At 36.3% G+C, this 12781-nt stretch overlaps 1 protein-coding gene across 4 annotated transcripts in view; it reads left to right on the plus strand.

The window, feature by feature from the left end:
• Positions 1 to 12781, plus strand: part of VPS13C (vacuolar protein sorting 13 homolog C) — a 223006-nt gene that overhangs the window by 10705 nt on the left and 199520 nt on the right. For all 4 annotated transcript variants that reach the window (XM_066274748.1, XM_066274749.1, XM_066274750.1 and 1 more), the window contains exons 2-3: positions 6194 to 6237; positions 11040 to 11082. In XM_066274748.1, the coding sequence (XP_066130845.1) occupies positions 6194 to 6237; positions 11040 to 11082 (87 nt within the window). The remainder of the gene's footprint in view (positions 1 to 6193; positions 6238 to 11039; positions 11083 to 12781) is intronic.

The raw sequence follows: 12781 nt of genomic DNA on the forward strand, positions 1-12781 counted from the left end.
AAAAGATTTTATAAAGCAATATGGAAATATCTTAAATAACAGTTTTATTGTTCTTTGTCAGGTTTTGTTAACTATTTTTTATTGAAATTTTAAAGCTCATATACTCTAGTTTTGTGTACCTCTTTTATTCTTATTTAAGTATTAAATGCATGAAATAATAAACTACCTTTTAGTATATCTTTTTTTTTATACTTAAAACGGTCATTATGGCAGAGAACCAGTTTTTAAATTATTTGAATCCCACCACTGCCCCCAACCCCGCTCCCATCTGGTGACCCTCAAAAGGGACAACACCAAATTTTTATTGGATAATGTGTAACGTACACGGGTTGTTGTATGGCTCTCATCGAATTACATTTTAAAATATGTGGCATTCATGGCTCTCTCAGCCAAAAAGGTTCCCGACCCCTGGTATAGATAGTGTTATTTTCTGAACACAGCATTGAGAAACAGAAGATTTGAGCCCTTGCTCTACCACTTACTAGGTTGACATAGCATCTTAGATCAGTTGCTTAACCTTCCTAAGCCTCAGTTTCTTTTGCTTTGTGTACATGTCCTTGCCTCCTTCACCAAGAGGCTGTGAGGATCAAGTAATATAATGGATCTGAAGTGTTTCATAAAATATAAAGGTTTTTATTTTTTATAGTTGTTTCTATCCCAGTATAATATGCATTCTAAATCAATTAAGTCAGTATTTATTGAGCATGTAGTATGAGGAGAATTGGGAGTTTATAAATTGAGAATTACAGGTTGAGAATTTATATAAATATATATATATATATAGTTTTGTGTTCAGTGCCATGAGAAAGGTGTAGCTAAAACTCTGAAAGTGCAGAAAGATTATTTCTGAATGAACATATTTAACATCAACACAAATTTATTTTAGCGATTTTCAATCTTTTTCATCTCATGGCACACATAAACTAATTACTAAAATTCTGCGGCACACCAAAAAATTTATTTTTTGCCTACTGACAAATAGGTATAACTTGAATTCATTCTCACTGGACAGCTCTTGTTGTGTTGTCTGTTGTCATTTTTTAATTTGATAATCTAAGGGAAAAGAGGTTAGTGCCCCTGACTAAATAGTCAGGTATTTAAAAATTCTTGTAACATACCAGTTGAAAACCACTGATTTATTTTTTAGACTATTAAGTGTTTTTTGTTTTTTTGTTTTCTTAGCGAGAGAGAGACAAAGAGTGGGACGCACAGGGACAGACAGACAGGAAGGAGAGATGAGAAGCTTCAGTTCTTCATTGAAGCACTTTTGTTGTTCATTGATTGCTTTCTCTTATGTACCTTGACCTGGAGGGCTCCAGCCAAGCCAGCGGCCCCACGCTCAAGCTGGTAAGCCTGCACTCCAGCTGGTGACCTCGGGGTTTCGAACCTGGGTCCTTTGCATCCTAGGTCGACACTCTATCCACTGCGCCACCGCCTGGTCAAGCTTGACTGTTAAATGTTTTAAAAGCCATTCTTGGACCTAGGTAGGCTTGTTCCATATTATTCCAGTACCATTTGATTTTTATTCATAAGTAAACTAACTTGGTTGTTTTCTATAATTTAGGAAACATTTCTTTTTCTATTTTTTGAGATGACTCCAACTCTGTTTACCTTGGTGTTATTAGCTAATTTAATGGATTTACATTTATTTCCATCTTTTGGTTCTTTAGTAAAGATTGTTAGATAAATTTTGATCTAGTATTTACCCTTCTGAGGTACATAAAATATTCTTCAAGAATAGTTTTGAATCTTGATGTTTGACTCTCTAGCCATGGGTGCTCATCCAAAAATGTTTCTAGTTTACTACTGAGAATCATCTAGGGTCAAATTCGGAAGTCTTCTCTTCTGAAACACAGACTACACTTAATTGTTAACTCTCATCCTTTAGGCCTTTTCAGCCCCTCACAGAAGGAAATTACTTCGTGGAACTTTGTTGTTACCTTGGTCTCTTATGAACATTATGTGATTAGACACACTTGACTGTTTGGTTTTAAGTACCTTCCTTACTGGCAGAATTAAGTTTATCCATCTCTAATTAGTAGTCATTCTCCCCTACCCCTCATTTTTTTTTTAAAGATTAGATACAAATATTTACCCTTTCTCCAGGTTTTCAGGAACTTCCCAGGGCCTTTGTATGTTTTTAGGTAATCTGACTATAGCAGTAAAGTTAGTTGCGTGTATATGAAATTATTGTGTATATGAAATTATTATGTTCTCTTGATATAGAAATGGAAAACTAAATCTTTACCTTTCCCTCAGTATTCAGTTAGATGTAAAATGGTGATATTTAGGAAGGATATTTAATTTTAGGCTTATAAATTATTTTTATTTTAACTGATATTCATAGGATAAGTAGTGAGATTTCTACAAATGTATCTGCAGAAAAAGCATGTATTTTAGTGGAAGAATACTTGTTAGTGCAGTGCCTCACCTAGATAAGGCACACATCTAATGGTTTAATGAATGAATGCACTTTTACCCTGCTGTTAATCTGAAGAAACATGCTGCTATTCCTCCCCTTTTCTTTGTATTAGGACTAGTGGCTCCTCCTTCAGTGCAAATAAGTTTTCAAACTTATCGTTCTTATTTCATTGTTATATTTACTGTGTGTTAGATAACATTCACATTTGTCAGAGGGGAAGTATACATTTGTTTGCTAGATGCTAAGTAGGAGAAATAGATGTTTTTAAATATGTCTGTTGATAAGGTAAATATTAGATATAGAAGCAATTTATATAAAACATATTGAGGTCATATTGATATTAGAATTTACCTTTGTTTTGTTTTCCCATTATAATTTGTATAATAATTTTAACATAAATATAATATCTGATTATTATAAAAACTAGAAAATACTGAAAAACATTAAAAAATTCTTAAATCCTACCTTCTAGCAATATTATCATTTTGATTGTCTTTCTAAATATACTTGTTTAACTGTTAGACACATTGGTAGTTTTCAGTATTCCACATCTTAAATGCCATATAGTCATTAAAGAATCAAAGTGCTACCTTAGTAGAAACAGCCCACTTCATTTGTATTTTTATACAAATTATGTTAGTGCCCTAACAGTTGTTAAATGAAATACTTCATATGTGATGCAGATTGGAAACCTCCGTGCACTCGCAGTGACATCTGACCCCCTGGTTGAATATCACTGGGGAGCGAAGTCAAAATTTATGAGCAAGTTTGCAAGTCTCTATATGGGTAGAAGATCTTGTTAAACTACTATAGTTTGGATTGCTTCAAATATGTACTAACATCTGTGTAGAACCCTTCTTTTGATTTGAATAGAGTTCCTAATTGTAATTTTTTATAATTGATTGGTTGAGAGAATTAAATCCAGAAATATTTTTCTACTCTATATAGTTTTTGTACATAGGATACTTCTTAAAGATTATTTTCCCCAATTCCCAAACACATGTTCGTTTTCCATGACTACTTTATTATCCCTGCATTTGATCAGTGATTACATCTTAGTCAGTTCTTCCAAAAAAACATTTTACTTGACTCTACCTTTTCGACGTGAAGTTAATGCCTATTCAGGTTTTAATTTCTCTTCAGTGTGTTATAGTAGCTACCTGACTGCCTGTATTCTTTTCCTTTCCTCTTATTATAATGCTGTAGTATTTTCGTATTCTCTCCTTTTATTGCAGTTTTCAACAATTTATTTTAGAAAAATTTAAATATGTATACACAGAAAACAAACCTTATTGTATGGAAATAAACACTGTGATTATTATGTTGTATAGTCTTGCAGTTGTTTGTTTTCTGTGTATGTGTACACGTATGATTTTTAAAGTGGATTTATGTGGGCATTCTTTAACCTTTTTAAAAAAAGTGTTTTGTGAATGTTTTTCCATGTCTTGTCTATTTTTTTTCTCTTATAGATTTATTATAATTTAAACCTTCCTACACATTTAGTTCTTTAGGCCCTCCCTTCCTCCCTTCCTTCCTGCTATTTTTTTTTTTTTTTTTTTTTTTTTTTGTATTTTTCTGAAGCTGGAAACGGGGATAGACAGTCAGACAGACTTCCGCATGCACCCGACCGGGATCCACCCGGCACGCCCACCAGGGGGCGATGCTCTGCCCACCAGGGGGCGATGCTCTGCCCCTCCGGGGCATCGCTATGTCGCGACCAGAGCCACTTTAGCGCCTGGGGCAGAGGCCAAGGAGCCATCCCCAGTGCCCGGGCCATCTTTGCTCCAGTGGAGCCTCGCTGCTGCGGGAGGGGAAGAGAGAGACAGAGAGGAAGGAGAGGGGGAGGGGTGGAGAAGCAGATGGGCGCTTCTCCTGTGTGCCCTGGCCGGCACTCTACCACTGAGCAAACCGGCCAGGGCCCCTGCTATTATAATCAATATTGCAATATCCTGGTAGCTAAATTATTTGGACAGTTTATGCTTATTTCTGAGGATACTAGAGCAATGGTTCTAAAACAGTTCTGATTTTGTCATCTCAGTTTTACATGTTTCATCTTTCTGTTGTGACCAGTCTGAACTTTTCATCCTAAAAACTGTTCGTCTGTTCTCTGCTAGCCTTTCTGACTTTATCTCTTATTTTTTTCTTCTATCCTCCAGCTATATCAAACCACTTGTGATTTCTAAAATGTGTCTTACTCATGGATGTCTGTTTGCCCTCTTTTCTTATCCACCTGGTAAATATTTCTTTAGCTTTCTAGTCTAAACTTTTGTGTGAAGTTTTTAATCTCACTAGGCAGAGCACAGTGGTTCCTCCTTTGCATCCTGTAAACTCTTCTTTTGTAATGTCAATAGAATATTTACAGGATTTTAGAAAATAAGTCTCTTTTGCTAGGCTTTGAGCTCCTCAATAGAAGGGATGTTGTTCTAGTCATTACTCTCTAGCACCTAACTCAGTAGGTGCTTAATAAATGTTTGTTTGAATAAACCTGTAGTCTGGCAAAAAACAAATTTTTAACAATGCAATAAATAAAATTAAATACCCTTTTAATTCACTATAAAATATGAGGAAAAAATTACTTAATTGAAAAATATTTATGTGAAAACTTTAAGTAGTGGCATGTTATGAACTATTTTGGTTGTTTCTGTCTTTCCCTAATTAAAAGTGTGCTTCAGTAAACATTCTGCATAAAAAATATTTTTGGAGAACATAGGAAGAATACTATTTTTTCAAAAATGTGTCATGAGTGAGTGAGAAAATGTATAACTGAAGAATTTATGATTGCATTTAATGTTGAAACTATAGTTTTATTAATCTTTAGAGATTTAAGCGAAATGAAAACTTTATTTTGCTTAAGTTTTTATAAAAGCAAGAATATTTAAGTATCAATATCAACAAATAGAGGTGCAGTGTTTAAAGTTTGAGTCATGTGACAGTATCGCTATCGCTTTAATTTTTATTACTTAACACCTGAATAGATAACAAGAAAAGTTGGGTTCAAGAATGTTAGAACCATAAACACTAATCACTGGGAAGGTAAGATATTTGGAGTTTTAAAAGATTAAAATCATACTCCTATAGAAAATATTCATTGGCAACATAATAGAGGAAAGAACCCTAAATTACAGGGTAATTGATCTGTTCTAGTCGTCTCTTTATGTCCTTGTTTTGAGATTTTGACTTAACCATTCCAAATTTTCTAAAAGTTCTTTAGTCTAAAAGTCTCCAAGTTCTTTCTCATTGTATATTTAAAGGTTAGGCAGTTTAAATATTTTGTAATTTCTTCTGCATTGGGCTAATCTAAAGTATGCTACAACCAGTAATTCTTGTTCATATATAGCAAATCTTTTGTGCCAAAAGCTTTTTTATTTTTTAATGGGAAACAGAGACATAGAGAGGGACAGATAAGGACAGACAGGAAGGGAGAGGGATGAGAAGCATCAATTCTTTTTTGTGGCACCTTGGTTGTTCATTGATTGCTTTCTCATATATGCCTTGATGGAGGGGTGGGGTGGCGTCTCCAGCCGTGCCAGTGACCCCATGCTTAAGCCGGTGACTTGATGGTTTCCAGCTTGGGTCCTCTGCGTCCCAGGCTGATCCTCTTATCTACTGCACCACCGCCTGGTCAGGCTATGCCACTAGCTTTTCAGGTTCTTGATATTTGCTTTGCTCACTGATGCCTTCTTAGCACTTAGCATAGTGTTCAGTGTTGTAATATGACAGGTTTTACTTACTGGTATATTAAATTTATATTTTTCTTTTTTTTTTTTAAAGGTAATGTGGCTTTAGATAATCTGCAGATAAAAGAGAATGCTCTGGTAAGTTTTTTAAACTATGTTGATTACTCATTTAATTGGGGAAGTTCTTAGAAACCCATGGTTAGTATGTATCTGGTACTAGGTACCAGATAAAGGGTTTGAGTCACTCAAAGAAGGATTACTTGTTTAACTATTTGCTGTAAAAAAATCTGAGATTAAAGGTTTAGAATTTTTTTCCTGATGTTATCTCTTAGAAATAAAATGTTTTTCTTGACCTAATTTAACTGTATAGCCTTGCAGCAGGCATTTATCTTACTGAAAAAGTTTTCTTTAGAATTATCTTTACATATTTTTCAGATAAGGGTTGATTTTAACAATTTATCTGATGAATAATCGTATTTTTGGAACTATATTGAAAGTCCAGCCTTATAATATTATGATAATATTAAGAGGTAAAAGAGATTTTTTCTTATTCTAGTTCTAGAAAGTAGTTTGTGTCATTTACAAAACAACACTGTTCTCATTCTCTCAATCCTTCATCCCCTGTTAAGCTTTCGCCAATGTACTAGACTTAATTTGAGTTTATAACGTCACTTAAGAAAGCCCTGGGCAGATAGCTTGTTGATTGGAGAGTTGTTCCAGAGCACAGAGGTTGCTGGTTAGATTCCTCAGTCAGGGCACATATAGGAGCAGCTCCATGTTCCTGTCTCTCTCAAAAACAAAAAACAAAACAAAACATCACTTAAGAATGATTTTAGCCTGACCTGTGGTGGCACAGTGGATAAAGCGTCCACTTGGAAATGCTGAGGTTGCCGGTTCGAAACCCTGGGCTTGCCTAGTCAAGGCACATATGGGAGTTGATGCTTCCAGCTCCTCCCCTCATCTCTCTCTGTCTCTCCTCTCTCTCTCTCTGTCTCTCCCTCTCCTCTCTAAAATGAATAAATAAAAAATTAAAAAAAAAAGAATGATTTTATTCTTTAATTAATAGGATATATCTCGAATTAACCTATCGTATGTTTTAAAACCCTATCCTTGACTTCTGGTTGAATTTCTCCTTGAACTGTGTTATTAGGGAGAGCATTATATATGAAATGCTCCCATGACTGGTCTTGGAAGCCATTTTTTTTTTTTAAAGATCCTAGGAGTAGAACTTTGTCACAAGGAATGACATTTGATTTTGTTAAAAAGTAACATTTGATTTTGTTTGACGTGGTGGAAAGGGCATGGACCTTGTAGTCTGGAAGAACTGGGTTTGAGTGCTGGCTCTGCCTTTTACCAGCTGTGTGTCTTTTGGCAAGTTTCTCAGTTTTTTTGAGCACTGGTTTAATCATCTTTTAAGTGGAATTAATAATACAAGCAATATAATATCTCTCTGCCTTTGTGGCTTAGATAAGATGGAAAGTAGAGCCTGGCAAGTATTGGGCATTCAGAATATTAAATTTTCTTTCCCTCTGTTTATGTAGTTGCTTCAGCTTTTTATAATTTATCCCAAAATTTATTTTTTTTTAAATTTAATTTAATTTTATTTATTCATTTTTAGAGAAGAGAGAGAGAGGGAGAGAGAGAGAAAGAGAGGGAGAGAGAAGAGAGAGAGAGAGACAGAGAGAGAGAAGGGGAGGAGCTGGAAGCATCAACTCCCATTTGTGCCTTGACCAGGCAAGCCCAGGGTTTTGAACCGGCGACCTCAGCATTTCCAGGTCGACGCTTTATCCACTGTGCCACCACAGGTCAGGCCTATCCCAAAATTAGATTTAAGATTCTATTGCTAGAGACTGGAATAAAGCTAATTTTCTGTATTTATTTTAGAAGGAAATAAGTATAAATAGAGTTGTGACAGTATATATATCTAACATACATAGAATTTTTATGAACTCTGTTAGCCCAATTTGAATTTTGATTTTAATTAAATATAAAAAGGATTTTCTAAATTATAGCTTCCATTAATTTAAATTGTAATTAAATCAGGTTAGTGAGGTTTTCCTTTAATATGGGTTCTTTTCACTCATTTTGTGTGAGGAATTATTTCAGGAAGATCAAATATGAACTTATCCCCTCTACTCCCTGAGGGTAGAGCCGTTCTTTTATCATCAGTGAGGATTTCTTTTTTTTGGTAAAAAATAAAAAAGACTTTATTGAAAGCTATTTGTATTTTCTTCCATTCCTGTTCACCTAAAATTCTTAAGTAATCAGAGATCAGGTAAATTGATTATTTTAGTTAATTGTTATCTAAAGTACTATATTTTATTGCCAGATTTGGGTAGTGTTAATATATACATTCTGAAGCTTACCTATCAGAAAGGCTACTCTTATTGGTTCAATTTGTAATTCTAAAGACTTAAGTGATCATTGTGAATATCAGTTATTGTTTAGTACTCTGCTTAAAAAAAGTTATTTGTACGTTCTAGTGATTTGGAATCTAGAAAGTGAAAGTTTATTATTGATTGGTAATTGTCAGTAATTTAAAGTAGATGCTAATTTGGTAAATATTTTGTTGGGAATCTGCCTTTTATTATTTATTTTTATTTTTTTTATTTTTCCAAAGTGAGAAGTGGGGAAGCAGTCAGATAGACTCCTGCATGCACCCAACTGGGATCCACTGGGCATCCCCATCAGGGGGTGATGCTCTGCCCATCTGGGGCATTGCTCTGTTGCAACCGGAGCCATTCTAGCACCTGAGGTGGAGGCCATGGAGCCATCCCCAGCGCCCGGGCCATCTTCGCTCCAATGGAGCCCCAGCTGCAGGAGGGGAAGAGAGAGACAGAGAGGAAGGAGAGGGGGGTGGAGAAGCAGATGGGCGCTTCTCCTGTGTGCCCTGGCCGGGAATTGAACCCGGGACTTCCACACGCCAGGTCAATGCTCTACCGCTGAGCCAGCCAGCTAGGATGGGAACCTGCCTTTTTAAAGAATTTTTTTTTAATTGGGGTGACACTGGTTAACATAATTATATATATACTGCTCACAAAAACTAGGGGATATTTTATCACTTTATATTCACTTTGAAATATCCCCGCCCTGGCCAGTTGGCTCAGTGGTAGAGCGTCGGCCTGGCGTGCAGAAGTCCCGGGTTCGATTCCCGGCCAGGGCACACAGGAGAGGCGCCCATTTGCTTCTCCACCCCTCTCCTTCTCCTTCCTCTCTGTCTCTCTCTTCCCTTCCCGCAGCCGAGGCTCCATTGGAGCAAAAGATGGCCCGGGCGCTGGGGATGGCTCCTTGGCCTCTGCCCCAGGCGCTAGAGTGGCTCTGGTCGTGACAGAGCGACGACCCGAATGGGCAGAGCATCGCCCCCTGGTGGGAGTGCCGGGTGGATCCTGGTCGGGCGCATGCGGGAGTCTGTCTGACTGCCTCCCCATTTCCAGCTTCAGGAAAAAAAAAAAAAAAAAAGAAATATCCCCTAATTTTTGTGAGCAGTATAGATTTCAGGTGCCCAATTCTACAACACATCTATGTATACCATGTTGTGTGTTCACTCCCCCCAAGTTAAGTCTTTGTCTATCACCATTTATCACTCCTATGCATTCTTCCACCTTCTCCTCTCGCTTTTATCTCTAAACTGTTTTCTGTGTCCATGAGTTGTTTTCTTTTTGCTCTATCCTTTCACACCCCTTCTTCCCCACCCCCCACAGCTGTCAGCCTGTTCTCTAAGTATAAGTCTGTTTCTGTTATGCTTGTTAGTTCATTTTGATCATTAAATTCCACAAATGAGTGAAATCAAGTGGTACTTCTCTTTCTCTGACTGGCTTATTTCACTTGTCTATTCATATACCAGATTTGTTACTTGAGAGAGAATTGTTTAGTTATTATCTTCAGCTTATTTACCTGAAAGAACTCTTTTTTTCTCCCTTATTCTAATATTTTTAACAGTGTTCATCTATTACATTAAAAGTTTATTGAATTTTCATCTCGCCTGGTTTGGTTTATTAAAACAGCTGGTTTTACCCAATTACTTTCTTTGACTACAAACTTCTTTTCTGTTGTTTCTATATATAATTATGCTTTTCTCATGAATTCTTTTTTAAGCTCAAAGTTTAATAAGAACTCTTTGTTTCAGCCAAAAAAAATCCTTTATGACTTATTTTTTGCTTGTTTTACATAATTTCTTTTTTCTTTTTCTTTTTTTGACACAGAGAGAGAGTCAGAGAGAAGGTGGATAGGGACAGACAGACAGGAAAGGAGAGAGAAGAGAATTATCAATTTCATTGTGGCACTTTAGTTGTTCATTGATTGCTTTCTCATATGTAGCCCCCCTTGACCGTGGGGCTACAGCAGACCGAGTAACCCCTTGTTTGAGCCAGCGACCTTGGGTCCAAGCTGGTGAGCTTTGCTCAAACCAGATGAGCCTGTGCTCAAGCTGGCGACGTCAGGGTTTCAAACCTGGGTCCTCTGCATCCCAGTCCGATGCTCTATCCGCTGCGCCACCACCTGGCCAGGCTACATAATTTCTTTTTATTCAATATACTTGCCTTGTCCAGACTGTTTATCCCCAGCTAAGAAATTTAATCTTTACTACATCAATCTTCAAGTCCACCCCTTTCTATTCTTTCTATTGGCATTTCTTTTTTTTCATTTTTATTGAATTGATTGGGGTGACATTAAGTAATAAAATCACATAGGTTTCAGGTGTATAATTGTATAATATTTCATGTGTATATTGTATTGCATGTTCACCACCGGAAATCCTCTCTCTTCCCATCACCAGTACCCTCTTCTACATCCCCCCACCTCTATGAGTTATTTAATTATGGAAAATTTATTTCATATTTTTCCTTAGAGATGATTGTGTATGTAAGTTGATGATACAGGGGTGATATTTTGGAGGGAACTTAATTTAAGATGTCTTTTAAATTGTTTTCTTCCTTCTGTAGAGTGAACTGGATGTTCCTTTTAAAGTCAAGGCTGGCCAAATTGGTAAGTACTTAACTCTTCATTTGAGTTATTTTTAGTCCTTTTAGTTTTTATATTTTCTGTTATTTAATCTAAAATATCATACTAATTTGAATAAAAATGTGAGAGGCTTCTGTTGATTAGAGCTTCTGTAGTTCTGAACCTAATGTGTATTATGTATAATACAAATATACTTCAAAGTTTTTGACAATAGGCTAGAGGATTACCCTGTAAAATGGTTGAATATTTGAACTGCAATGATATTTTTCAGGTTTTGGTTCCACCACACAAATAATTTTCAAAATTGGTATCCAGATTTTGTGCTTTTTCTTTATATGTGAAAGTAGTATAATTTGCATATTGTAGTAAACAGAACTTAATTGTAGCCTGACCAGGCGGTGGTGCAATGGATAGAGTGTCGGGCTGGGGATACAGAGGACCCCAGGTTCGAGACCCAGTGGTCACCAGCTTCAGCGCGAGCTCATTTGGTTTGAGCATAAAAAAAGCTCACCAGCTTGGACCCAAGGTCGCTGACTCAAGCAAGGGGTTACCTGGTCTGCTGAAGGCCCACGGTCAAGGCACATATGAGAAAGCAATCAGTGAACAACTAAGGTGTTGCAACGAAAAACTGATTGATGCTTCTCATCTCTCTCCTTTCCTGTCTGTCTGTCCCTATCTGTCCCTCTCTCTGACTCTCTCTGTCTCTGTAAAAACAAAACAAAACAAAAAAACACCAAATTTAATTGTAGCTTATTTCCCTCATGTTTTGTTCAACCATTTCACTTGATATATTCTGCAGCAGTGTGGTATGGAGGATATGTCTTGTTAAGCAGAAAGTTTCTCTTTGCAGCTAAACTCTTATACTGAGATCATCCATAACTAAGTTAACATCTTTCTTTTAATTTAATAAATTGTATTTACATAGATTCTAGGGTTGCCCCGAATGCATCCCCCCACCCCCTTATTCCCCTCAACATCTCCCTAGCCCCCTCCCTACAGCGCCCTCCCCCCTTCCCTTCAGGTTTATCCCATCTGCTAACATCTTTGTTGAACAAAATTTTCAATTTTATGAAGTTTTCTCAACCTGTCCATATGACCTGATTTTTACTTTTTAAAAAATATAAATTACAACCCTAGATGATGTTCTCTTCAGAATTGTCACTTACGCCACGATCCTTTCTATCTTGAACATCCTGCTGCTTCACATCATTTTCCTTCATTTGTTATTTTGTATTCAAGGAAATTACTTTGAATATTTCCATTAGAGTTCATTTTATATCACTTTTCTGCTTTCATTTTAATATAAAGTAACATTTTCATGCCTTTCTCTCTTGAAACAGGAGACACTCCCTTAGACTGAAAGCATCCCTAAGGCACACATCTCTCTTTTTTAAAAATTTCTATACAGAGCCTTGTGCTATGTGAGATGGTGATGTTTAGCAGTGTTTCAGAAGTATTGTTGTGGCTCTACATACTTAATTGAAATCCTGGAGTGATTATAGGTATTCATTCATTCTTTTCCCTTAGCGATATTTATGCACACCTGCTATGTATGAGGCTATGCAAGTAGCTGTGGAAAGGCAAGGATAAATATAGCTTTGTCCTCAAGGAAGTTACAGTGATCTAAAATTAGGATTCAGTATTAAAATCCCAATTTCAGGGTATTGGATGAGTTATATTTGACTAAAGAATTTTAAAATTATTCTTTCTATATTACAATTAG

The sequence above is a fragment of the Saccopteryx bilineata genome, chromosome 4 (assembly GCF_036850765.1).
Source record: "Saccopteryx bilineata isolate mSacBil1 chromosome 4, mSacBil1_pri_phased_curated, whole genome shotgun sequence".
NCBI lineage: Eukaryota > Metazoa > Chordata > Mammalia > Chiroptera > Emballonuridae > Saccopteryx > Saccopteryx bilineata.